We start from the raw sequence: 27,954 nt of genomic DNA, 5'->3' as shown, positions 1-27,954 counted from the left end.
AAACTTGCATCTTGGTTTCTTCTCCTCTATTCCTGCTCTACCAACTTACCTCCATTTTCACCACCACAGTGATGTAGTTAATGAGTCTGAAAACTGTGTATGCAGCTTCAGGATCAAAACAGAAACTCCTTCTAATTCCCATTAAAAACTCCGTGAGGACATGGCTAGCCCGTGCAGGCGAACAGTAAATATTTGTCAAATGAACACACACATGAACTATTAATTGCTTGCTTTTCTTAGAGTTGTAGAGTAGTTCTGCTTATTTTTAAACACAACAGAAGTAATGTTCAACTCAACAATTCTTTTAAAATGTTTTTTAATGGAGTTCAACTACATCACAAGTTGGTATTGATAAAGGACACACCATCTAATTAGGCAGAGGATATATGAGTCCCAAGACCATCAGAACATTTTTTTCCTAGAGAATGTGGTGCCTTAAACAATTAGGGAGGTGGTGGGAAATCATTTCTGGAAAGCAATAGTTTGGAAAGCAGTATTATCATCAGACCAGAATTCAACTCTTGGCTTCACCGAGACCTGCATGATCTGGACCAAGTATCTTTTTCTCACTGGGTTGCACACAAAAAGTTTGTTAGTCCTCTCTCACTAACCAAGTCCCAAGTTCACAGTAAATTTATATTCAGTTTTGAAATTTCTAAGTTCTTTTTTAAAAATCCATATAAAAAACACAAGGTTTCATTGTTGAGCTTATTCAATCCACCTGAAGGTCAAGAGAAATGCCAATGAAACAGCCTAGAAGGATTAGCATATTGTTAAATAAGGTAGAGCATTCAAGGTGCAGCGGAGAAATGGAATAGTGTGTGCACGTGAGCTCTGCATGTCTGGGCGCCCACACACATGCGCTCCAGAGCAGAGCTTCTCAAACTTAAATGTACCAGCATCTTGTGGGGATCTTGCTAAATGCAGTTTCTGGTTCAGAGGGTCAGATCAGGGCTCCGATTCTGCATTTCTAACAAGCTCCCAGGAGATGCTGATACTGCTGGTCCAAGGACTACACAGTGAGTAGGGAGGGGAGACACTCATGACACAACAATTGTCTAAGAAATTCAATGAGTCCAGGTCCTTAATGGTGGTGGTGTTTATTGTTTTGTTTTTTTTTTCATTTTCCTGGAACTCTACTTTCTATTATTCAATCAGTCTTTCAAGTTAAAACAAAAGACCTCTTAATCTGCACAGCTGCTCCAGATTCATTTCCTTCAGGTGACCACACACTTTGAATTCTAATCCACACTGATCCTATCTTATTCCAGGGCTTGGCCCAGTCTCTGGAGCTGGGCCAGCAAGTCGCCCTCTCCCAGTCAGAGAAACGGCAGGGACAGCTGCCACGGGCCAGGGTTCGCCTGCCCCTTCTCCAACACCTGAAGCTAACAAAGCAGCTTCCCCACCTTTCGGAAGCCAGAGCCTTTGTAAAACTCAGCAATCCTAATCCCACCACCCATCCTCGGTCTCTGATTCCACAGTAAAGAACACAAGCCCCTGACATCTGACTGGTGTTGCAAGCTCAAGGGAGAGCCTCCAAAGTCCCACCACTTCTTTTTTCTAACTGCATGGAATGTTCCAGAAGGGCCAGGCTATTCACTGCATTTCCACAAGCCCCACCACCTATCCCACCCGTGGCCCAGTGAGGTTTCAGTCTGGTCCATGGACATTTGGAGAAAGGATGCTTAGAGTCAAATATTATTTGTCTGAGAGCTAGAGGTTGCAATGAATTAGAAAAACAATGGTAAGAAAAGAAGAGGGGGAACCTCAGGGGGAAAGGGCATCTAGCCTGTGGGCCTGCTGCCTACAAAACCAGCTGGGATGCACAGTGGGAGGGAACCCCAGAAACATCCCCTGGCTGCCCACGACCCCACATGCCCACTCCAGCTAAGATGGCTATGCTGAGCCCTGACTTGGTGGCTCTTTACCTATTTCTCCCGGAACGTGCTTGCCGTGGAAGCTAAAGCAGGCGGTGACATTCAGGCAGTTCACAGGCTGCTGGCCATCGTGACACTGGGGCGCCGTGATGTTGATGGAGGTGGGGAGGAAGATGGAGACATCCACTGTGATGACGGGTCTCGCCCTACAGGTCAAGAGGAAGGCGACTTAGTCACGGTGAAGAGAAGCACTCAGAACCAAATGAGAACTAAACCAACAGGACAAATCCCAGGGCTTCAGCCCAGCCTCTAATTAAAGTGTGAAATAGCCCAAGAGAGAATGGCCAGGGTGCTCTGCAAATCCTTCTCTCCGGTTTCTCAGCTTATTTCCCAATAAATGAATGGTTATCTTCCCAATAATGAAGGCAAGTTAGTTGTTAACAAAACACATCTATCTGCTTGAAGCCGTAAATGAACCACCAGATGTTGACAGATTATTTAAAATTTCACCAGTTAAGTTCTGATTTCCATTATATTAGGAAGATAGGAATAGATTTAAGAGGCGTCCCTATAGGGGATGCCATGACTCAAGAAATAGATACACAAGCAGGAATTCCCCAAAGCATTTACTGCCATTACAAGCATGAACTGCAAAGTCCCATCCAGTGGGTCAAACCTACTCTCTTCATTTACTCCCATCAATTCATTAAGTATTTTTCTAAAAGACCTTGATGAATGGAGTCCCAGCTGGTAACAGCAAAGCACTTTAGAGCTGAAGAAATCAACCTGCCTGGTGGTGGGACCAAGTGAAACCCAATAAACAACCACACTCCTCTCACCAACAGGGATCACCCCCCAGGGCCTGATGGATGGACTCCATCCATCATTGCTGGCCTTCTGGGGACTCCCCGGGGGCTCCCCAACAGAAGCGGAAAGTGAATCACACCATTCTGCTCTTGTTGCAGACATCTGCTGAGGGACCATTCACCTAAGCTATGGCTTAACCTTCTCCCCTCCAGGCCTCACAAAAAGACCCTTTTACCTCCAAGGAGCCCCGGCCTTCACGCCACTGGGGTGACATAACAAGATTAAGGGGCATTAGCAGCTTGAGAACAATGACCTCACTTGTGTTCAGTGATCCCACAAAGAGCATCCAGGGGGACAAGACAGATGGGAACCAGGACCAACACCAACTCTGAGAAAAGAAAGCGTTAAGGAAAACCTCAGAGAAAAAAGGAAGCGAGGAGCTGCATGGCCCAGATGGGGTTAGGGGATTTCACTATTGCCAGCACTGCCTTGAGACATGGGTCAAGAGAGGAACAGCTGTGACAGGTAGAAAGGAACTGCAGGATCCCAGAGCAGATACAGCTGTAGGTCTAACGGAAGTCAGACAACAGCGCTGCCTGGAAGAAATCCAATATCCGGTTTTCCAACTTCCTTCTGGGTTCATCCTTAGAAAATGCTCAAGTGTTCCTTAGCACCCCCGGCACTTGGATGTCTTCCTTCTCTGTGTTCCCGGCACTGTGTTCACACCTCACCTCACCTACTAACTAAGGTCACTGTCCATTTCCAAACCCGCCCCACCCGCCCTGTAGGCCCTCCGAGGGGGGTGGGAATCCTGGTGAGGTCATCCTGATATCCCCAGGAGAGTAAGTGTTCAAAAACGCTTGTTATATGAACTTACTTACAAAACAGAAATAGAACCACAGATGTAGAAAACAAACTTACGGTTACCAGGGGGGAAAGGGTGGGAGGGATAAATTGGGAGATTGGGATTGACATATACACACTACTACATATAAAATAGATAACTAATAAGGACCTACTGTCTAGCACAGGGAACTCTACTCAATACTCTGTAATGGCCTATATGGGAAAAGAATCTTAAAAAGAGTGGATATATGTATATGTATAACTGATTCACTTCGCTGTACACCTGAAACTAACACAACACTGTAAATCAACTATACTCCAATAAAAATTAAAACAAACAAAAACCTTGTTAAATGGGTGAAACCTCCTCTCAGGCCAAGGGATTGAAAACCACAGGAGGAGCCAAAGTTTCACAAAACAGGGCGTCCACCCTGTGAGAGCCCCAGCTGCCCACGTGTCCTGCCAGTCACTGCACAGAAGCAGCCCAGGCCCTCCTATCACCCCAGGGCCCCCTCGTGGGGAGGACGCCTCCTCTCCTGGCAGAGCCTGGCAGGGGAAGGCGAGGTGAGCAGGAAGCAGAAGTGAGTGGTACAGACAAAAGGACCTCCATGAGCCATTGTTAAAAAGAAAAAAAGAAAAAAAAACAATCCTTTGAAATGACAGGCCAGGACCTTCACAAGCACATCTCCAACATCCATCAGATCAGTTCCCTCAAGCCTTTTTGTTTCAACTCCAAGTATTGTTTTTGGACCAGGAAAAGCCCAGAAATCTTTCATAAGCCTCTCTGATCACTTCCTTTGATCTTCAATGGCATTAACACCGGGCGCCTATCACCCTAACACCAGGCCTGCCCTCTCGAGCTAATCCCAGAGAACAAACTTCCTGAGGGCAGAGCTTGGCCAACCCACACCCCTGGGGGGCGGGAGACTGGGTTTCACAGTCTGAGATGAAAGCCAAGGGGCACCCAAAGACAGCACCACAAATGTGCTTGAGACTTTAAAGAAGGTGGTGGCTGGAATACTTTTTTTTTAATTGAAATATAGTTGATTTACAATGTTGTGTGAGTTTCAGGTGTACAGCAAAGGGATTCAGTTACACATATACATATACCTATTCTTTTTCAGATTCTTTTCCCTTATAGATTATTATATGATATTGAGTCTAGTTCCCTGTGCTATACAGTAGGACCTTGTTGTTTATCTATTTTACATATAGTAGTGTGTATATGTGAATCCCAAACTCCTAATTTATCCCTCCCCCCACCTTTCCCCTTTGGTAACCAGAAATTTGTTTTCTATGTCTGTGATTCTACTTCTGTTATGTAAGTAAGTTCATTTGTATCATTTTTTTAGATTCCACCTATAAGTGAGATATGGTATTTGTCTTTCTCTGCCTGGCTTACTTCACTTAGTATGATCATCTCTAGGTTTATCCGTGTTGCTGCAAATGGCATTATTTCATTCTTTCTTATAGCTGAGTAATATTCCATTGTGTATATATATATATATATATATATATATACCACATCTTCTTTTTCCATGGAATACTTCTTTCTGATGCTTCTCGGATAGTTCAAATTCTGATATTTGATTTGATCCTGATATTTAACTTCCAGGTAAATAATAAAACCAGTCAGAATACTTTCTGACGTGGTGTTGCTCCAGTGACCCTGGCCTTCTGTGGGGTCGTGTTGCTTGCAGGGCAGAGACGGGGGGGGGGGACACATAATGAGCCCGCACCCTGGTGAAGGTGTTAGACCACTAACTGGGATATCCCCAAAGCCATCCATTACTCCAGGGAGCTACTTCATGTCTCAACAGGTCAATGCACAGAGCAGAATGAATGAGGGAATGGGTTACGGTGAGCTCGGCACCCCTACGCACCCCTGCAGTGGCTGTCACGGCCTTCCGCGGACCTCCCCGTCCAAGCCGGTGCTCCTGGCCCTGCTCCTAAAGCCTCCCCTCCCCGGGAGTGCTTCCAGGCGTTCTCTTCCATGGACTCTACATTTGGCCCCGTTAGAGTTCACCTCATCCAATTCAACCCTCCATCCCAGGCTGGGGTCTGTGGTCTCCCATCCACGTGTAACTGCCTCGCTTTATGTTTACACCCATGTGTGAGCAAACCCCTGGGGAGGGCTGTCCCTCACATCAGAGGACAGAAGGAGACAAGCCCCTCTGGGTTAGAGCTCACAGCTACAAGCTTATAAAATACAAGAATGATGAAAAAGCAGAACCTATGAGATGTGCCTTTTGTGCCAGAAGCTCCCAGTTTGGAGAGGGCCTGGTTTCCACTAAGAGAAGTGGGGGAACACGTTTTATTCAAGGGGAATCCTGAGAAGCCAGGGCACGCTGTTCAGAAGAGTGAGGAGAGGGAAAATGACTTCGTGAGGCCACCAGCCAGAGCCCCGGCTTCACAAGTCCAACCGCAACCATCTGGAGCTATGAAAGCTGTTCCACCTGAAAAACTACCAACCCAGAAGAAGGAGTGATAAAGTAGAAATCCAGTCCCGTGGGGAGTAATTAAAGGACCCATCTTACTGAAATCACCACCCGAGGGACACAGCCGCCACCTTCAAATACTGAAGGGCTGTTATATGGAAGATAGGGGACCAAGAAGCAGACTTTGAGGCAGGCAAATTAAACCCAACTGATGTCAGAATTGCTAACATTTATTGAGCACTTAAACCAGGCACTGTTCTAGCTCACTGAGCTCTCATAAGAACTTATGATACCCAGTGAGGTAAGTACTATTATTGCCTTTTTAACAGATGACAATCCTGAAGCAGAGGTTACCAGACTTGCCCAGGAAACTCACCTTGTAAGGGCAGAGTTAGGGTTTGAACCCAGACCACCTGGCCCCAGAATTTACACTCTTAACCTTAAGGCTATTCTGCCTCTTTAACAATTTAACATTTGTCGGGGGGTGGGGGGATGTCATATTAAATTTATTCATTTCATTTCCAACATGACTGGCCATGTTAAGCCAACTCTTAGGAAAGAAAGAACTTGAAAGCCAAAGGCCCTTGAGGCTATGTGTCTTGATGAGAAAATATGATCCAAGTCTCTGTCTAGAGCATCCCTAGGGTGTTGTTCATCATCTTTTCTAAATCCTTAGAATATTTATTATCTATACTGTTCATATAGCAGCTATCACATATTTCATTATATAGCTGAGGTTTTATGATGTATTTATGGCTTGCTTTAACTAATCCCCTTGGTGTAGAATGGACAATGCCTGAAATATTATGTTTCCCCACAATTCTCTGCCCATTGTGGTGCTCAATAAATGAGTAGTGGTTGATATTAGAAGTATTATAATCCCTGGAGTAGCAGAGTCATTTCTGACTCAGGAATTTTATGATCATCATCTTGAAAAAGTAAGTTATACATGGATTTTCTTAAAGACAATTCTGACTGCTGCCAATATGACAAACCTTGAAATTAGCATTTGTCAGTTAAGTGTGTGCAAAGTAACTAGCTTGAACAATTTAACATTTTTCATTACCTGTGGGTGAACTGGTCCCCTCAGAAGTTACTAAGCCCCCACCCTGGGCACTACGTCCTTCTAGAGGAGGCTGTGTGGTCCTGTGGTGGAGACTCAGAGGAAGGCCCTGCTGAATGAGAGGAATCTAGGGTGTGGAAATCCATGGCCTCTGGGATCCCTTCCAGCTCTAAGATCCTACTAGCCTATTTTAGAAAGTTCTGAAATCAGGTTATTAACAAAACCTATGAGTTGGCTCCCGCTCCAAAGTGTAATGTTGCTTTCTCTGAGTCACAGAGACAGAAATACTTGGAGAGGGTTCATGGGTGGGCCGGCAGCCCGCTGGCCTTTGCAGGAGAGATCCAGACTGCATGGGTTTCACAGCGAGGACTGGGTCTGAGCTCATGTCCCTCACCCTCTGCTGCCACCAAAGAATGAGGGGGCAGGAGGCTCCCAGGCCCTGGGGGGCTGGGGACTACAAGGTGGGGAAGCCGGGATGAAGGGTGCAGGGATGAAGAGATGGGATAGGGCCGTGTCATGGCGCCCACAGGAAATGATACCATGTGTAGAGCACATCTATGGAAGGGATTGTTCACGGCAAAAGGCAAAAACCCCAACTCTTCCTAGAAGCTCCAGGGATGCTATCCTCTCACACACGTAAACCACTCAAGGCCCACTGGCTGGAAACCCTGGGATAGAGGATAACAAGGATGAAAAAACAAAGGCAGCATTCGCACTTACCAAGCACCTCTGCCTGCAAGGAACAGGGCAGAGTGACTGCTGACTAATGATGAATAACTCCCCTGGGCCCCCCTCCCCCACCAAATTCCATCCCTCACCCACGAAGAGCCAAGAGGAAAGAGAGAAGCATCTCACCTTAGGAGAACCACACTGTCCGACATGAAAGCTCCAATAGTTACATCTGAAAACCACAAGTTTACAGATTCAGAAACTTGCTGAAGCCCATTTCACCCACCCGCTGTCAAGGGGCTCCACGGCAATGGAGGCCAGCCTCAAGGTCAGGGGGCCCCCCCTGGGCTCTGAAATGACTTTGTAGGAGTTAGAGCCACACTGCCCCGTATGGCAGTCAATCACCAGATGTTGCTGCTGAGACCCCAAAACGTGCTGGTCTGCACTGAGATGTGCTGTATGTGTAAGACAGGAAACAATTTTAAAGACCTGGTACCAAAAAACATTAACGATCTCATTAATAATTTTTATATTGATTGTATGTTGAGATGATAATGTGTTAGATACATTGGGCTAAATTAAACATTATGAAAATTAATTTCACCTGTTTCTTTTTATATTTTTAGTGGTTACTAGAATATTTTAAATTATGTAAGTGGCTCACATTATATTTCTTTTGGACATCAGAGAATCAGAGAGGGGGACACTTGGAATTAAATGACTCTTGGGAAAAGTTCTAAGTTCTGTAGAACATGTGAATCATCTCCGTTCCACCCCTCACTCTATGTGACCCCGGAGTCTCTCTGTGTCCTTGTCTGCACAATGGAGATAATTATCCCCACTGTCTTCTTCAAAAGTTGACAATATTTCATAATATTTAAATCAGAATATATTTATTACACACTTGTTCAATATATTTATTAAATACATTAAATCAGATATTAAAATCAGAAAACTCATGAAAATACTTGGCAAACTATAAACCAAGACAAGTGTTAGCTGGTAATGTTTATTCCTAAAAAATTTAATTTAGGAAGTATGCATTCATCCAACAGCTCTCTGCCTTTCCTCCCCTCAAATATAAACCTCTCAGCCCTGCGGTTCCCATGACTACTTCACAGGACCAAGCATCTGAATCCCTACATCTACACGACGTCCTCATTAAGGAAAAACAAAGAGAATATCTGTGGATTGCAGGCCTGCTAAAATTTCTGCACTTGGGTATGCTTGTTAATTTTGCTATTTTCTAATAGCCTTTTTAAATTGCCTGGATATTTGAAAATAAAAGAACCTGACACACTTGCCATTTCTTTTATGAAAAATGCAAGATAAGAAATCCACATCCGTCGTGAAGTGTGACCATACCTGCTCACCGTGCAACTACAGAGAAGCAGCCTGGGTCCCCATCCACAATGATGTGGTCTCTGGTGCCCTTAGTTCTCTGAGGCTCAGTATCCTTGTCTGTAAACTGGGGAGACACCCCCATCTTTAGCTACCTACGGGGTAACTATATGATGTACATTGCACGGGGAAGCATTCTGCACATATTAGAGTGCTAAACCAATGGTAGGTATTATTTAGGGATGGCTACAAATTGCCCAGAACAAGAACTGCTTTCTCAAACCTAAAAAGACTTGTACAAGATTGCATTCATTTTCACAGATCCTTCTGAGGCATTTTAAATGGAAAGAAACACTTTCTCAAGATAGCAAGATGACCTAGAGTTTCAGGGACATTTCTTCTGAATTCCATGATGATTTGGAGGTTTTCCAAATTCTTCTCTTTGTTTCCTCACCTCACCTACTCCATCCCCTTCAGGCAGCAAAGGAACCACTACTCCATTGCCCAGTCAATTTTACCTACACCGGACATCACTTGGGATTGGGGTTTGAAATCGTACATTTTTATTCAATCAGTCTCAGTCACCACAAGGCATTAATTAACCCTGAAGACAAGCCAGCCAGCCTTGAATGGTGAAGGTCTGTTTTGTCCGTCAGGGAGATGACATGATTTTCTTCCTGCTCCAAGTGTTTCTCTCAATACTTGTCTCACGGCGGGGGTGGGGGTGGGGGTTTGCTCAGTGCCTTCTTCATTCTCCAGAGGAAGACGCCTCTGAATATGCTCAAATATCAAGGCAAACATGAGGCTTCACTAGTTATCATTTTAAATGTGGGAAGTGCTTTTGGTCTTTATCAGAAAGACTTGCTGCCACAGAAATCACTGCAAAAATCCACCTTCCTGGTGCTTAAACCCTTTGGAGTAGAACATTTTAAAACTGAAAAATAAACTTTAACACTACTTTCATCTTAAAAGTCAAACACCAAGCAAAATACCCTATTCTACTGTATGAATTTTCCTAATCCTAAATCCAGGTCACATCTGTGATCACGCTTACCAGACTGGTTATCTTTGCTTATCTCATATGCTTTTAAAGAAAAATAGCTTACCGGGATAGCCATTTCCATCCATATCAATGCCTCCTGATATGGACTGACCAAACATCCGCAGGACCGGACTTATCTTCCGCCCAGAAAGTTTCTGAAACAGATAATAGGGAGATTGAGTCACCAGAAGGAGCACGGTCACAAATAAGAACCAGTGACTGTTTTAGGGCAGCTTCTCTAGGACACCTGGTCTTGAAGTTGTTCAAAGAAAAAAATCATAGTCCGAATTTTATCGGGGCAGGGGGTGGGGGGCTTTAGCAGGCAGCTGAAGACCATGCACTCCTTTATTATTACTTGCCTTAGTCAAATGTCACCATTTAAAATTTTTTCTAAGCTCAGTGCTAATGAAAAAGCCACCCAGATGAGTGTGTTAGTGTTTTGATGTGTTGAAGTTCCAAATGGATCAAGGTTAACTTCCACTTCTAAGGGAGGTTCTCTTTTGTGTTTATACAGGTATAGCTGGCTGAAATTCTAAGAACATATTGTCCTTCTATCTCTCTACCCAAACATGTAGTAAACATGGAACACTCCTAAGAGGCACACGTTAGCTGTTCCCTAGGTGGACAGGAATTAGCACGACAGCTCTCGATCAAGCCAACCAAAAGATCTACAGGCTCCTGAGCATCACAGACAGGATGAAACAGCTCTACCTAGTACATCTAGAACTCCATGGTCCTGAACCTTCTACAAACTGTAGGAAATCCAAACACTTAGCTGAAGCCACCCTTCTTCCTAAAAGGCAGCCTTCAACTGACCATTCAGCATTGACAGCTCCTCTGCCACAGGGCACACGAGCATCCGTACTTACCTCTCCTTCATCATTACATTCAACAGATGCTAACACAACACATGCTGTGTTGGTCCAAGAATATTCATTGTACAACCAGCCTTTGTCACACATCCATGCTTGTGTGGCACAGTTCCTCACAAAGATATCAAACTTCCTGAATCAGAAAAGTGCCATGTTCTGGGATCTGACCTGTTCTTTCTTCCCTTTCTCTAAACAGTCTCCCTGGGGAGGCTTCCCTCCCAAGGCCCTCGATGTAGATGGTAAGCGAAATGCTTTGTTTTCATGCCACACAGCAACCTCCATGTCAGAACCAGGTTTACACATAGTCGTGGCTCACTTGGGACTTTCTTGCCTTATCCCTTTCCTCACTGAGTCATCCTGCAAAGAAGTCACAAGTATGGGGAGGAGGTGTTCCTACAGGGTTTACAGATGGAGACAGCAGGGACTCCCCCACCCTGCAGTGGCCGATAACTGCAAATAACCCTCCGCCTGCCACCTCAGTGAAACCATCCAACAGGAAATGTGCAAGCATCAAAGCACAAATCAGAACACTGTAGGGAAACACTGAAGAAGTGTTTCTTGATAACAGGCAGAGCCCCACATCCCCGATGGCTCTGTCTAAGGAAACACGGATGTGCATCTGCACGTTTCTTAAAAGTCACATCTTGAAGCAGACCATCTCGGCTCTGAGGTCCAATGATGCGAGCAGCAGCTTGCCCTGGGTTTGCATTTCTAAGGTATGCTGTGGCTGAGACAAGCAGGGAAGAGTGAAGGGGTGGTCCTTTTGGGGGTGGCGATGCAGGCTTAAGTTATCCCACAAACATCTGCAGGCCATTAGGCCATAAAGCCAGGAAGATAAGTCTGCTCGATGCTAATAACTCTAAATGAAAACCAGGAGCCTTGGGAAACCTCCACTTCACCAGGTTTACATGCGGTGTCCTGATGGCAGGAGAAAGATCACAGGGGCCGCCGTGACATGCCCGGAGGGCTCTCAAATTGAGAAAGGTGCATGAGGATCTTAAAATCAACACTTTTCATGGTAAACTCGAGAAAGAGGAATGAGTTACAGAGTTATATGGAAGAACTTTAGACCCTGATCTCACAACGCATCCAGCAGAAATAACACCAATCTGGGCCAAAGAAAAGCGATTCCCTTGCCCAGACTTGTTTCTGACTTCCTCCTGTAGTTCACCCACACAATGCCCGCTCTGTCCAGACCTGGGCCCTGGAGAGAACCTGGCGTTAAAGGATTTTTCTTCCTTTAAAATCACAAACCTTATCACATACATATTAGGAGTCTGGAAACGTGTAATCATGGTTGTTTCTTTTTTTTTTTTTAAAGAGCCCCAAACCACTTCTCTTTGTTAGAGCTGATGAGCCAGGCTGCGTGCTGACAAAGGCAAGACGGGTCCAGCTGCTGATCCCTGCTTCCTACTAAAGACAATCCGCACTGACCACAAAATTTATACCTCAGTTCTCTGCAGGGAGTCCGCCCAGCAACACAACAAACACGAGAGGGCCGCCGGAGGAGGGGAAGCTGGGGGTCTCTCACAGGCTGCCTCTCTGTGTGATTAGCTTCCCAGGTCCGGGAACAAGCTTCCAGGAGGAAGCGTGGAGAGTGACCTCGATGGCGGCACAAAGAAGGCTGCTCCCTGGATGACTTTCAGCTTGTGACAGTGGGAACAGTGTCCCTGACCCAGGGTAGAGCAGCCCCTGGGACACGGATGTGGCCCCCAAACTGTGCCCAGAGCCCTCTTCCTCCTGCCACCTCAGCTAAATCCTCTAGGAGTTTATTCCCACCACTACTCATTTCTAATGCACAGAGGATGGTCCATGTAGATAAATGCCCCTCAGAGTATATATGCCTCACAGACAAATAAGCTTCCATAGTTCTGAGTTTTCCAACTGAGCTTCCCTGAGTGTTCCTTTTTCCCGATGTGGAGTTGAGGGTGGTGGTTGCAGTAAGAGGGTTGGGAGTCAGACTGGCAAAGGTTCATGGTCAAATTGCCATTTCCTAGCTGGTGACCATGGGCATGTTAATTAACCTCCCTGGCCTGGAGTCACCTCGTAAATAAAAGGTGGATAACCAAGGTGCCCATCTCACAGGGCTAATCTGAGGACTGAAGGCGAGAGGGCAGAGCAGGCGCTCAGGAAGCATCCCTGCTCTCGCCAGCACCTTCCTTGGCATCTGCCTCTTGCAAGAGTCACGGAGCCGAGCAGGAGGCCCAGCAGAGGGAATCTGGGCTCAAGTGGCAGCAAACCAGCCAGCCCTCAACCCTTCATTAGCTAACTCATATCTGCTGCAGGAAGAACAATTAGGAACATACACCTTGAACTTACACATATGCATTGCCTCTTAAAATCAACTGGCAAAGCCTTTTCTTACCTAGAGACTTTCGTACAGGGACAGCTTTCGATACTTTCCTATTTCATGTTATAGAACATTTTATAAGAACAGGACTCAGTCCAAAGTTTTGTTTCCTTTGCAATAATCAAGATACAAGGCAAGCTTCTTGGTGATGAGAAATGTCAGCATGAATAGGAGGCGGTAAGCACGTAGTAAATGTTCAGTAAATCAGCAGGTGCTGATTGGAAATTTCTCGACATGTGCTCAGTCCCTTTCTGTCGTTGACCCACTGGGAGAAAGACCCAGGCCTGTGCCACTCTACATGCAGACATCCACAAACATCCTGACCATGCTTCTGTCCAGAGAGTGACTTCCTTTTTTCCCAGGGGCTGGGCTTGACACCATCAGCAAGACTGAACTCCAAGCTGATATGGCAAAAAACAGAACTCAGCACTTCCACGTTCCCAAGTCTGGGGCACGAGGCCAGGGCTTTGACCAGCTCCCCGTTTTAATGCCAACTGTGACAACAGCCCTGTGACAGCTTTCATGCCCCTCCTCCATGGACCACTGTCTTTCTAGATTATATTTTACAAGATATTCCTTTGGCTTAGCACAGATGGTTGACAAAGCAGTAACCAGAAAAAGCAATCCACCTCTTCTTACATAAATCATTCTAACTCTGGCTAAGAATTTGGATCTTATCTTTTGTAGGCAGAATGCCTCCCTGGATATGAGCAAACTCGGGAGTCTATAAATATGTTTTGATTTAAAACGCAGTCTCAATGGTTTGTGTCTTCCACTGGAGGGGGGGAAGGTGAAGGCAGGCACAACGCCGCGTGTTGTATGTATCTGTGCAATGAATGTATGAACAGCAGCCACGACACTCTCACACCAATTACCATGGAGTACTGAGGGACCATCCCACCGGCATCACCGTGATAGATGTACACCGCTCCTGAAAAGTCATCCTCCTTGGGTGCGCCAATGGCCACATCTAGGGGGAGAAAAGCAGCTCTGGGTTAGAAAAGCCATGTGGAGTAACATAATGGTGGATTCTCTAATTCCTGCCATGATGTCTAGAAATTTCTTGGTTGCTGCTTGTTCAAGCATTAAACTAGGCACATTATCTCTTAGCAGCAGGGAAAAAAAAAAAGTAGAAAGAAAATTATGGAAGCTGAGAAGAGGTTACTTCCAGAAAATTTCTCCCTCATCCTCATAGGAATAAATTATTGATCTATCCAATAAAAGAAATGCAAATATCAACCACCCACCCTAATGTCTGTCTGAGAAGGGAACTCCATAGACAATGGTTACTGCATAACTGAGAAAGTCAACTCTATTCTTGGGTAAAGGAATTATATAAAATGGTATTCCCTTTACCAAAAAAATCAACGTTACTCTCACAAACTGACAACTAGATCTTCCTCCATGCTCTCAGAGCATCGTGGAGCATCAGAGGCTCAGAAACAAGAAAGGTTTGTAGCAAGAGGAAGCTGGTTCAGACTTGGCTGCCATAGAAGCCCCTATGGACCAGCCGCAAGGTTCACTGCACCACAAACACATAGCAAAGAGCACTGAGCTGATGAGAAGGGATTTCATGGAAGCAAAACTCCAGTGGGCTCAGGGCTCAGTCCTGTGTCTACACAGAAAATGTGGTTTCTAACAGGCGTCATCTCCCCAGTGTACGTGGATGGGCCTTGCCATGGGCAGGTAGACCCCGGAGCGCCCACGACAGGGGCAAGTTAGAGGGCAGGTACGAGCTCACTGACCTGGGAACCCGTCATCATCGAGGTCGCCCAGGTTGGCGATGCTCTCCCCAAAGTGTGCATTGTAGGCGCCATCCCCATTCAGGGCCAGCTGCTCCTCCAGGGCTCCCTGGGAAACAGGATGGAGGGGAAACAGGATGGAGGGAAAACGGGAAACAAAACAAACAGAATAACCAAAAAAAGAATGAAAAAACAGAGCCGGGAATGCCACCCTGCCCTGCAGCACACCCATGGACAGGAAACACCTGGGCAGAATCCCAGGCACCCAAACTTCCCCCCCACCCACCCACTGGTGGCCAAATGAGCTCCTTCCACCTGGGTGTCATGAAGGTCTCCGATTGCCTGAGATGCATTTTAGAGGGAAGGAGACCCACTGCTGGCCACTGATGACTAAACCTCTCCCTTGTCCTAACGCTCTATACACCAACCTATTAACCAACCTACCTGCTTGTCCCCACAGTCTCCTCTCCCCGCAATATCCCCAAAGTTGTTTTAGAGGCAGTACGTATTTCCATTTCTGCTCTCCTCTGCCTTCTGGTACAAATTTATAAGGCTGTTTTGTAGGGTGCATGTATTAGTAATCTTGGCAGAGGGACTCATGGTTCAGAAAACCCAACACCCAATAGTTCTTGGTTAAGGGGTGGGAGCAGTGATAACAGGACACACGACTGTGCCCATTTTCACGTGTGGTTTGGATTTCCTAAGCAAACACCAACCAACAGAGGAAGCGGTCAATGGTGATGGTGTCACTAAAAGCCACGCCCACTTTACCCCCAAATCATTGACACATGACTATCAGAGCATTAAAACACCATCTGAGGGACTTCCCTGGTGGTCCAATGGTTAAGAATCTGCCTTCCAATGCAGGGGACTTGGGTTCGATGCCTAGTCGGGGAACTAAGATCCCACGTGTCACGGGGCAACTAAGCCCGGGCGCCTCAACTAGAGAGCCCGCCTGCCGCAAACTACAGAGCCCACGCACTCTGGAGACCACGCGCCACAACTAGAGAGAAGTCCGAGCGCAGCGAAGATCCCACGCACCACAACAAATATCCCGTGCACTGCAACTAGGACCCAATGCAGCCACGAATGAATGAATAAATAAATAAAATATTTTAAAAAACACACACACACAATGTTTTGAGGCACAAGAGTGTCTAACCCTGCCCCCAGGTAGAGGCACTCAGACCCACTGTACATCCACAAGCCATCCCAAAGCTTTTGTTACAACTAAATCTTTTTTTTTCCACTGTACTCAAACAACTTGCAAACAGTAAAGGTGTGATGAGTTCTTAAGTCAACGAAACCTCTGCCCCACAACACAAATATGTGTTGATTTCTTCCCATCAGTGTGGTGAAGAAAGAGAGAAACATTGATTCCTTGTATGTACCAGGCACTGTATATCCTCATCCTCATTTAAATCACACAGTGACTCTATAAGGAAGACCTTATGACTCTGCCCACTTTACAGGTGAGGAAACTGAGCTGCTGATTTCAAGCTATTTGTCCACATCACACAGGCTAGTAAGTGGCAACACCAAGATTCAAAGGCAAGTCATCATTTATTCCCGCTCCTCCACACTGCCCTGCAATCATTAATCACATAAGATGAAGTTCAACAGAAATAAGAATACCCTTGTACTTAGGGTAACCACATGGCATTAAGAAACATTGACTGGGGGTGGGATGTGTGGGTGCCAGCTGCCGCAGAAGGTCTGGGGGATTATCCTGCGCCAAGATTCCATGCCCTGGGGCTGTTGGGCTGGTCACCTTATTGCCTGACAAGTTAACACCCATGCAAACGCAGCAGTCTCCTGCATATATGGTGGCCAGCAGCTACTGAATGCTGGCTGTTCTCATCTCCATAACGACCACCTCACTTCTCCCCTCACCTGCCTTGTCCCCCCTTCCTGGAAGGTCAGTGCAGATGCAGGTGCCATGAGTTGTTGCAACAGGTACCAGGAAGCATCTTTCCTCCCAGGTTTTAGATCCACCTTCCCAAAGAGTTTGCAAACATCCAAGAAAGCTCAAGGCTCTAACTTCCCCTGGCTCCTCTTTAAATAACTGCCCTTTCTTTCTGGCATCTGCCCACCTAGTTATAGCTAAACACCACCACCCCCTCCCGATTAGGATAACTAACACCTTGGTCACCGCTTAAAAGTACACTTTTACTGACTTTTTTGATTATGAAAGAATTACATTCTCACTGTTTGGATAAAGATAAAGCTAAATATCTACCCAAGCACCACCACCCAGAGAGATCTATTTACATTCTCTACGTATTTTGTACATTTTTAAAGGTTGTTTGTACATGCAGTCTTTATCCTGCTTTTTCAGTGATTATCTCATAAGCATTTTCTCATGTTAGCTAAAGGCTGGTGGTCACAGGATTTATTCATTTAACCATTTCCCTCTTGTTGAATATTCTTTCCTCTAGATGCTGAAAAGATTCTACTTTCTCATTGGTCTCCTGCACCCACGGGTGCACTGCTGCCCCTCAGCCCCTGCCCCCACCCACCCTCCACTGTGCTGCAGAGACATCTTTCTGACTCGGCCACATCCTTTTCATGGTTCTGCAGAATAAGGGACATCGTGACTATAGCCCTTGGCCACTACGGTGGCCCCCATCCACCCCTCCCAGTCCCAACACGCTGAACTATGGTCCCACTGCCTCACACCTCAATCCACTTGCCCAGCTCCCAGCCCACTCCCGCCTGTCTACCTAACTCCCATTCTTCTTCAAGATTCCTCCCAGCCATCATGTCCTCTGAGAAGGCTTCTCTGCCTCTGTGGGCAGGTGTGTATATAGTCCCAAGGAGACAAAATAACAGAGATGAAGCATGCCACCTCCGAAGCCAGTTTGCCTACGTTCAAATCCCAGCCCCACTGCTTCTTATCTGTGTGATTTGGGGCAAGTGACTTAACCTCTCTGAGCCTCAGTTTTTTCACCTGAAAAATGGGGACCCCTGATACCATGTGCACATGTCATTGAAATCATTCACAGGAAGCAGGAGAAACGGTTCCTGGTACATAGGAATCACTCAACTTTAGTCATTAAGATTTTTCTGGACCCCTGTATGTTTGCAGTCATAACACTGAGTATAACTTTCCATTGATGGAACACAGAGCTTTTTGAAGGTAAGAAGCGTGTCTTTTTACCTCCTCTGGGTGATGGGGCTCAGTCACTACTCCCCCGGGCCAACATCCCTCTCCCACACCCTGTCCACATGTTGCCCAGCTCTGTACTCACGTTTCCTCTGTTGATGTAGACAGTGACCTGCCCTTCGTCCCTGATCTCAGAAAACATGGGGGCCCCCACGAGCAGGTCAGAGAGGCCGTCCATGTTCAGGTCAACTGCACATAAGGAGGAGCCGAAGTAAGAGCCCATCTGCAACCAAGTCAAGTTGCAACAAAGCGTTCAGTGTCCATCCTCACACACAAGGCCCCTGCCTTCCTCCAGCTGCCCAGCCTGACAAACATCTGCTCCCAAGCCCCTCGGAGGCTGTGCCAGCCATGCCACCCTGGAAACCAGAATGCCTGGGCCACGGTGAGATCCCGACTCCCCTGGCCTCCTGGCAGCCACGTGGGCCTCCCGGTCAAAGTGAGACCCACGTTCGCTGGCTTGGAGCCCCACCAAGGGGGAAACAAATGGACTGATCCCTGGAGAACAAGGTACTGCTTTTACAAATGCAAGCTGAGGCTGCAGACATAGGTTACAGCCATAATAAAAGTGCCTCATATATCAGACGTTTGACAAGGCCGAGCAAGTTAGGAATATGGAATTTCACAACACAAGGCAGGCATGAAAATAAATGTTACATGGGAAACAGATTACCCTCACCCAGTCCTGGGCATAGCTGAAGATTGGTTAGGAAGGCGTGAGCTGAAGTAACAGAAAAAGGTACAACTCAGAAGACCATTTGGAGGATGAGGGAAAACAGCCAGGTTATATTGGCTTAATCATAGCTTAATTCAGTACCTGTTATTTTATTTTTTACTATTTTTTAAATTGAAGTATAGTTGATTTACAACGTATTAGTTTCAGGTGTACAGCAAAGTGATTCAGTTATACATGTGTATGTATACATATATATGGAAAAGAATCTGAAAAAATTATTTTCCATATATAAATATACATACATACTTTTTTAGATTCTTTCCCATATGTTATTACTATATTCAATATATATTCGATTACTATATTCAATTATATTCAATCAGGATACTGAATATAGTTCCCTGTGCTACACAGTAGGCCCTTGTTGTTTATCTATTTCATATATAGTAATGTGTTTCTGTTAATCTCAAACTCCTAATTTATCCCTCCCCCCACCACCTTTCCCCTTTGGTATCCTAAATTTGGTTTCTATGTCTGAGTCTATTTCTGTTTTGTAAATAAGTTCATTTGTATCATTTTTTTAGATTCCACATATAAGTGGTATAATGTGCTTTGTCTTTCTCTGTCTGACTCAGTACCTGTTATTTTAAATTGGGGGTCTCAAACACAATCCAATGGGATCCAGGCAGGTGATATAACAGGTACAAGGAAAAAGCAAACAACAGTGCAGGCATGCTTACAGGTGGCGAGTGACACTCAGCTTCTGTGTCTAAGAAACGATAGAGAATGGTGGAGACTGCAGCAAACTAGAGTCCACAGACCCAGCTAAAGGAGCAATCCCCACCCAGGGGCAGTCAACTCCTGATTGACCCAGAAAAGGCCAACCATCTCATTTTTCAAGAGAAACCAAAGCTCTAAAATTTTATTTGAATTGCCTATTTTTAAAATGCTGACAACTAATTCATATTAAAAAATAATAAACAAACATACCATGCAGGCCAAATGAAAATTTTTGTAGGCTGTATCCTTTCCAAAGGCTGCCAGTGGGCGACCTCTGTGTTTAATTTAAAAAAAAAAAATCTATCCTTTTAAAATAAATGTTTTCAAATAAAAGGGCTCTGGTTTTACAGACATGAACAAGCATTTTCTTTTGCTGTTTGTTGGTAGCTAACCCAGGGGAGTTTGAGAGAGGTGGAGGGTACTTTGGTCTATTTCCTGCAGCTCAGCCTGGGAAAGGACTCAAGTCCCTCCCAGTCACATGACGAGGTCACTTCCACCCAACCCCCATCCCCACCTGCCCCCTTCCCAAGGGAGAAGGGCACGGGGAAGTTTCAGAATCATGGGGTGGGGGGGTGGGCAGAAACCAGTTGACAGTCACCAATTCAGTGGCCTTGCCAATGTCCCTATCTTGACTTCAGTAAAAGAAGCCGCTAAGACCCAGGCAAGGCCCTGAAGACCAAAGCTGCTGGCTGTTCTCTCTGGCTGAGTCCCAGGGGAACTATTTGTTTCATTCCAATGGTCTATTTAACTTGGCATCTTCATCGGTGTTCAATCAGAAATCCCCGTACGTGAAGTTTCCTATCTAAGTTTTAACATATAAACACTTCACATACTCAATTACTGCAATGAAACTTCGATAGGGCAACGACATGCTTTGGGGTGAGTGTTCCTTGATCAGAGCTCTCCCATCAGCCTGGAAATATGAGGACACATGTCATAGCAATGGAATTGAACGTGTATTGGTGATTTCTTAAGTGCACTATACGAAGGATGTCAACCAGTAAAGACCAGAACCATTTGGGGTTTTGTCTCTCTTACGGCCAGGAGACAGAACTCTCTGACCAGATTCTGGCCACACGGAAGCAGAAGTGGATCAGGGGTTTCCTGAGTCAGAACCCTCCTCTATGTGTGGCTCCGGACACAGGGGTAAAGCAAAGGCATCCTTTGAAAGCCTGGGGTCATGTCCTTTCCCACTGAAATAATGGAGAAGTCAGTGGGACAAGAATTTCTCATTTCTTCTGGCACAAGCAGAATAAGATGTCTAAAGGGAGTACTGGTTTATTTCAAAATCAGAAAGATGATGACGGGGGTAAGCTGCAAGATGGTGAAACAAGATGGCAGAGTGAAGGACATATGTTACAATGGTTCAAGGTGAGGGCGAGAAGAGCCCCAAGGAAAATGAATGGCAGCTCTGGAGCTGGGAGGTGAGACAGCTGGCCCATGGTCCCCTCCTCAGGGAGCCCTGTCGTGTCATAATGAGGACACTCAAGCTGACCTGCTGGTTGGTCTGTGCTGGAACCCACGTCATCATGTCCTCGGGAAATTTGGAAAAGCAGGTTCTCAAACCTTTCCCTCTCACATCACCCACTCTCAAATCTGCTCCCCCAAACCTGCCCATGACCCAGACACAGATGGGCAGCCATGAAAGCTATCATCTAAACAGGGAGGGTTCTGGGAAAGAGAAAGGGCCCAATTATAGACTGTTGTTTACACCAGGATGACTAGCATCAGCTGGGCCTGTCCTGGGCACAGGCAGCGGGCAGTGGAGGTGGGGACACAGGAAGCAGGGGGGAGGCACGGTGACAGCTGAACATGAAAATATTCTAAAAATAGGGTGATAGGGACTTCCCTGGTGGTCCAGTGGTTAAGACTCCATACTCCCACTGCAGGGGGCATGGGTTTGATCCCTGGTTGGGGAACTAAGATCCCGCATGCCACAAAGCGCAGCAAAAAAAAGAAATAAATTTTAAAAATAATAAAAATAGGGTGATAACTGTGTTTAAGCCCCACAATTCACTTTAAAGACTCCCTAAAAAAAACAGTAGTTACGTAAGATGATAGATGTGTTAGCAAACCTCAGTGTGGTCATCATTTCACAATATATACGTGTACCAAGTCATCACACTGTACGCCTTGAACGTGTTATATATCAATTATATCTCAATAAAGCTGGGGGGGGGGAATAATTTCATGCTGTCAAGCCGAGGTACATTGGAAGGGGAGCAGAGGGAGGGAGGGAGGGTTTTCCACAGGAAAACTCACCCATTTATTTTTTTTGGATAAAGAGCTAAAATGTTAGGCTTAGCAGCATTTACACCCTACTTGCTCTTTGGGACTCTTTCTCAGAAATGGCACGGGGTTATTTATTTTCTAACTTTAGAGGTGCTTGGAAATCCTTTTTTTGCAGAATTGCTCACAGTCTTTTTCCAGTGTTGTTGCTTTGGGGTTTTGGAAATGTTAAAATAACACAGGCTTGCATAGTTCCCGGGGGAACGCAGAGCTGCTCTCAGGGAAAACCTCACAAAACTGAGTTTGGTGATGTATTTTTTATTGAAAAGGTTATGACAGTTATATACTAAAAATACACATGATGGTTGTTAAAACTGCAAAAAGCTCTACTTGTGAGTGGGATTTCTGGAACTCAGACTATGACTCCCCATCAGAACAATATGCAGTGGTGCCAGGCTGGCATGAGGCAGGTCTAACACAGCAGGACCTGAACTGGGGCACATGGCCCACCCAGGATGGAAACATCATTTTTTCCCCCTCTTCTTAGCGTAATGGTAGGAGAATGTCAGAAGACAATTTTACCTATCTCCTCAAATCTCCCTCCCAAGTCCCAAGTCCTGTGCTTCTTCCCCGAGCTCACTACGGCCTCTACCAAGACAACTCTTCAAATCACCCCCTTCACCTCCCCACCTAAACTTGTCTCCTCTTAGAGCAGCCAATCTTACCAAACAATCCTGCCGATCGAAGCCATGCCAAGGTGTGCACCACTGATAAGCCCACGAAAAATGGTGCTTATTAATCAAAGGAATCTCTACCTGCCTTAATTTCAGACTACGGTACAATATAATGGAAACTTGCAGGAAATGGAGAGAGAATTAGCGACAGGGTAAGGATAATAAGATGGCACAGGCAGATAAACCTTGCCCAGGACTAATTTCAGGGCAGCCTTCCCCAGCTATTTCTATTTCAAAGTTCTAAAAGGAACCTGGTGATATTTGTTTGTTTTTTGTGTGGCAACAGTCTCCATGGCGATGGTGGCAGAGGGCTTGGGATGTAAGCAGGAGGGACAGCTTTGGGTTGGTGAGATAGGGAGAGTGAGAACCATCTATCTGCCTGCCTCCTTTGAAAGTAATCGGTCATGTATCTGTACTCAACAATGCCTGATCTCTCTGGAGCTGGGAGAAAGACAGACGGAGAGGGACAGAGAGGCAGAAAGCTAAAGGCAGAAAGAAACAGAGTACATAGTCATTTTGATGAGTATCTGAACCGCGGACAACCTTTTAGACCTCTGTGCTGTAACTTGCCCGTGTACAAACTCATCTCGCTCCCCGTCTCAGTACGCGTGAATCCCAGGAATCTGCAGGTCACACACAATGCTGAGAAGGTAAAGGCTCCAACATGCAACTGAACATGCCATGTAAATGTAGGGCACAGATGGGCCTTTAAACCAATATTCTAAAAAGTAAGAACTGATTCCCACATGATGACATCTCTCAAACAAACAAGACACTAATCCCAAGGATCTCACCTTTTTACCTGATGCCTGAAAAATCTTAATTAAGGTGCCTGATCTTCGGTCAGCTCTAAAAATATAAACCTATGGAAGGAAAAAAAAAATCCAGTTAAGATGGAAGCAATGACCAAAGATATTTATCAGCATCCTTCTGGGAGTTCTATGTAAATGCCTGACCAGACACATGCAGGTGTGCCTACACTAGCTGATGACAAATCATTTTACCCACTCTGCAAAGAAACTGTCCCTCAATCCTGAGGCAGAAATCACCTCCATGCCTCCTGAGCCACATTGTTTACGGAAGCCATGCCCAGTAAGACCTAAGGAGCTTCCAAATTACTACCAAAAAGTCAACTCCTGGGAAAAGGATTTTCTTCCTCGAAACACTTCCTTCCTTCCTATTAGTTAGAGCTTTAGCAGGTATCACAATACAGTCATCCCTTGGCGTTTGTGGGGGATGGGGCTCCAGAACCCCCTGGATAGCAAAATCCACAGATGCTCAAGTCCCTTAAGTAAAATGGAGTAGTGTTTGCATATAACCTAGGCAATCATCCCTACATTACTTAGACTATCTAACACAATGTAAATACTATGTAAATAGTTATAAATACAGTGTAAATGCTATGTAAATACTTGGGTGGCAAATTCAAGATTTGCTTTTAGAACTTTCTAGAATTTTTTTCCCCAAATATTTTCCATCCATGTTTGGTTGAATCCACAGATGTGGAAACCCGCAGGTAGGGAGGGCCAACTGTGTAAGAGGGGGGATGGACGTGAGTATTTTAGACAAAGTGATTCCACAGAACGTTAGTGTCATGAGATCTGCTTGGGTAAATATGTGTTTAGTTTGCAAAATGCCAGAGTTAAACATTAAATAAATTCCTTTACTGGGGACCTTTCAAAGCCTTTAGCCTGTGCATTTACACCATGAATCTCCACCACAGAAAGGACTGTTTGTGTAGAACTTCCTAAATGAGATGAGTGTGGAAGTTCTTTTTCAAGTTGCATCTTAAGGGAAGAGCAAGTGTCCCATGAGAACCAGTGTCAGGGAGCCTCCCATGGGGTCAGGAATCACCATCTTAGTGTGAATGCTTTCCTGCCCCAATACCAGAAACGATAACCACCAAGATCCTGAAGGCCAGAGAGCCATCCTGGGGTCCTTGGGAAGCAAGTCTGTACCAGCTCCCATGCCTGGCAATGTGGAACCGTCAGCAACTTTGCCAACTACGACCAGTCTCCCCAGCACCTCTCAGGGGATCCAGCTGAAAGCAGCATTTTTATGTTCATCTTTGTTAACTAGATCCAGGATGCCCTCTGCCTGGCTCTATCAGTTTTAAGTACCATTCTCATCCTAAGGCTTGACAGGGACTATACAGTTTTCCCAACCATCTGAAGAGAAGACAATTAGATCAAGTTTTCTGTAACTGGTGATTTAAAACAAAACAAAGCTGCTGTCAGCAGCACTGAGGCATCCACACTGCTGTGAATTGGGAGGTAGGCGTGTTTACCGGCTACAGAGATGCCTGGTCACACGCAGCTCCTCCCCCAGAAGAGATTATCAATGTGGGGACAGCCCTTGGCTCTGTCCCTCCACCACGCAGAGGAATTCATGTGACTCGGAAAGACTCACCCCTTGCTGGAAGTTATCAGAGTTCATCTGCACACCTCCCCTGTGCTCAGGGCCCTGGGTTTTTAACGTGGCTTCGTTTTCAAGGAAGATGGCATTGGTGTTAACAGGGAGGGAGGCATGTGCTCCAGAAATCTGAGTGTTGACTCCTAACTCCTGCCCAGGAGGATCCAGGAAAATGACCCTCATGAATGCCCAGCAGTCACGCCTTGTCCACTGATCAGACTGACATCCTGGCCGAAGGCTCCAGTTACCAGTGGTCTCGGTCTGTCTGGGCCTCTCCAGAATCCACTTTTCCAAGCCCCCAGAGATACAGCCAGATTCTATCAAAGGTCCACCCCTTATGGGCTCAGACCCAAAGACCATTCCTCTCTTCAGTCGTAACTATCAAACAAACTATGGAGCTTGTTAAAATGCAGATTCCTGACTCATCTGGACTGACTCAACTAGACTTCCTGTAACCTGGAGCTAAAGATCCAACAAACATAGTCCTCCATACTTCAGGCCCCATAGATGCCATGATTCCCAAAGGGATTCTGACGGTCCTAGATCCATGGGGTCTTTTCTAAACTCTGGGCAGATACTTTAGAGAAAGAGACCCATATATTCCCAGTCTAGCCTCTGGGCTGAACTGGTCTTGTTTCTAAAACACTGGAGGGAAAAATGTGAGAATCTGGGCCTAAAGATAAATAAAAAGGCCCCAAAGATATCTGGGACTAGACCTGGTTCCATTAAGTCAAACTTGGAAAGGATTTGGGAGAGGGGAGGGTTTGAAGTCGGGTAGCGCTGGACACCCTTCCTTTGGAGAATGGCACAATACCACGGGTCAATCTTAATCATCTCTCACACACACAGCATCAGTCATGAAAAACATTCTCAGATGACAAAGTGCAGAGAATGGAGAGGTCTGGGAATAGTATTCATAATTGGATGAAGCTTTCAAAGTAAATTCTCAAAAGAGGCTGGATGGAGATGAACAGATGATTCCTCAATATTTCATCACTTACCTGCCAGCCGCCCAGCAGAATGTTCACATCAAAGTGAGTTGACAAACCTCAAAAAGAGTGGCAGCATGCTCCCCCTGTCTGACCCCGTGCTATTCCATAGACTTTGTTCCTCACCTTCCCAATGCCTTCGTCCTGAGGGGCACCTCCTACCACATCGGTGGTGGACACGTGAGAAAAATGTCCGGCAGTAACTGCATAACCTGCAGAAGAAGGGGAGAAACCAAGGACGGGGTGGAGAAAGAAGATCCATCAGAGGACAATGTTTCTCAAGCATCCCTTATCTGGACAATTATGATCCAGTTATTCTTGGAACATAAATTATCAGGGAATAAATGGCAGCTGTCAGTCTTCTCACACTGGAATGGCTCATCTCACAAAAAGACACGTTCACAAGGACTCCAGGGCAGGCAAGAGTGCTTTCTGAGTGCTGTGCTAAATACTCAGGTATTTAGCACAGGAACAGGTGCTGTGCTAAATACTCCACATCTATTTTTTCCTTTTTGAGATACAATTTTCATACAGTAAAGTACACACATCTAAAGTGTAGAATTTAACAAGTGTGTACACATGGACATAACCATGCAATCAACAGCCAGAGTGACTATAACCACACAACCACGAGCCCAAAAGGTCCCCTCATTCCCTCTCCCAGTCACTACCCTCCCCTGCACGGGTCACCCCTCTCCTGATTTCTGTCACCATATATTACGTGTGCCTGTTCCAAACTTCCCTCAACATAACTTCTGTGAGGCTCATCCATGCTGCTGAGTGTGGTACTAGTTTCTTTTTACGGATGGGTATGTTCCATTGTATGACGATATCATAATGTCTTTATTCTCCTACTGCTGGGCATTTAGGTTGTTTCCAGTTATTTCAGCTTTATTGTGAATAAAGCTGCTATGAACATTCTTACACATGTCTTCAGATGCCACTGTCTCTTATAATCTCCCAACTCTATTTCACAGATACGGGAACAGGGACTAAATGTGGGTAAGCAACACACCCAAGATCACACAGCAAGATTCAAATCCAATCTGTGTGTCTCCAAAGCCCTTGCTGTGAACCATTATGCACACCCCCTCCTAAGAAGAGCCAGAAAAAAGCTGACAGTGGGTGGGTGGGTAGATGGATGGCTGAGCAAAGAATCCACGGATACAAAAAAATCTAGAAACAAAGGTAAAAGTTGTCTGAGCTTAGTCTAAATGTCTCCTGCTTTCTGAGAGCCCTGCCGGCAGTAAAAACCCTGTACAGGCTGCTGTATATTCTACAAACCTTTTCCTCATCCTCAAACCCTAATGTTATGATCATAAGCTGCTTGCATTTTGTAATGGTGTCATATGATCAACTCTTGCTCACCAGGTGGCTGATTTCTCTCAGACTGGAGGCTCACGTTCCCTAAGACTATTATGAGTGACATCAAAGCTTCAAGTGAGCCTTGCAATCCCGCAGCATGAAGGCCTCTGCTTGGCACACAGGAAGGAGTCACGGGCCCTGAGGCTCAGAGGGCCTATCAACGCTAAAGCCACGTCCAAACTGGGCTCTTTTGTGCCTTCTCTTCATTCTCTGACCTAATAAACATGTGTTGAGTCCCTCCTCTGCACCAGGCACTATACCAAGTCCTGGAAATGTCAGACAAACTCCCCTCCTCCAAGGTGCTCCCAGCCCAGCGAGGGGTCCACACCAGCGGGCGGGGCTGTCTGCAGAGCATACACAGGTGGGCAGCTCAGCACCTAGACTCTGGGCTCAGAAACCACAGGTTTAAACCCCGACTTTGCTACTGATGAACCATGGGACCTTGGCAAGTTAAATGACTTCTTTGTACCTCGGTTTCTTTACCTATAAAATGTAGGTAATAATAATGGCTGCCTCATAAGGTTGCTCCAGGTATTAAGAGAAATCATATGCAGAGCCT

General features: G+C 45.7%; 1 protein-coding gene across 1 annotated transcript in view; it reads right to left on the bottom strand.

Moving 5' to 3' along the window:
- ITGA9 (integrin subunit alpha 9) overlaps positions 1-27,954 on the bottom strand; it is a 345,733-nt gene that overhangs the window by 268,929 nt on the left and 48,850 nt on the right. The window contains exons 7-14 of the mRNA XM_061196493.1: positions 26,157-26,242; positions 23,424-23,492; positions 18,299-18,436; positions 15,051-15,156; positions 14,181-14,275; positions 10,148-10,238; positions 7,887-7,932; positions 1,929-2,083 (exon numbers count right to left, since the gene is read on the bottom strand). Of these exons, the coding sequence (XP_061052476.1) occupies positions 1,929-2,083; positions 7,887-7,932; positions 10,148-10,238; positions 14,181-14,275; positions 15,051-15,156; positions 18,299-18,436; positions 23,424-23,492; positions 26,157-26,242 (786 nt within the window). The remainder of the gene's footprint in view (positions 1-1,928; positions 2,084-7,886; positions 7,933-10,147; positions 10,239-14,180; positions 14,276-15,050; positions 15,157-18,298; positions 18,437-23,423; positions 23,493-26,156; positions 26,243-27,954) is intronic.

Source organism: Eubalaena glacialis, chromosome 7, assembly GCF_028564815.1.
Source record: "Eubalaena glacialis isolate mEubGla1 chromosome 7, mEubGla1.1.hap2.+ XY, whole genome shotgun sequence".
NCBI lineage: Eukaryota > Metazoa > Chordata > Mammalia > Artiodactyla > Balaenidae > Eubalaena > Eubalaena glacialis.
The sequence above is the reverse complement of the archived record's forward strand: the minus strand, read 5'-3'. Positions and strand labels throughout refer to the sequence as shown.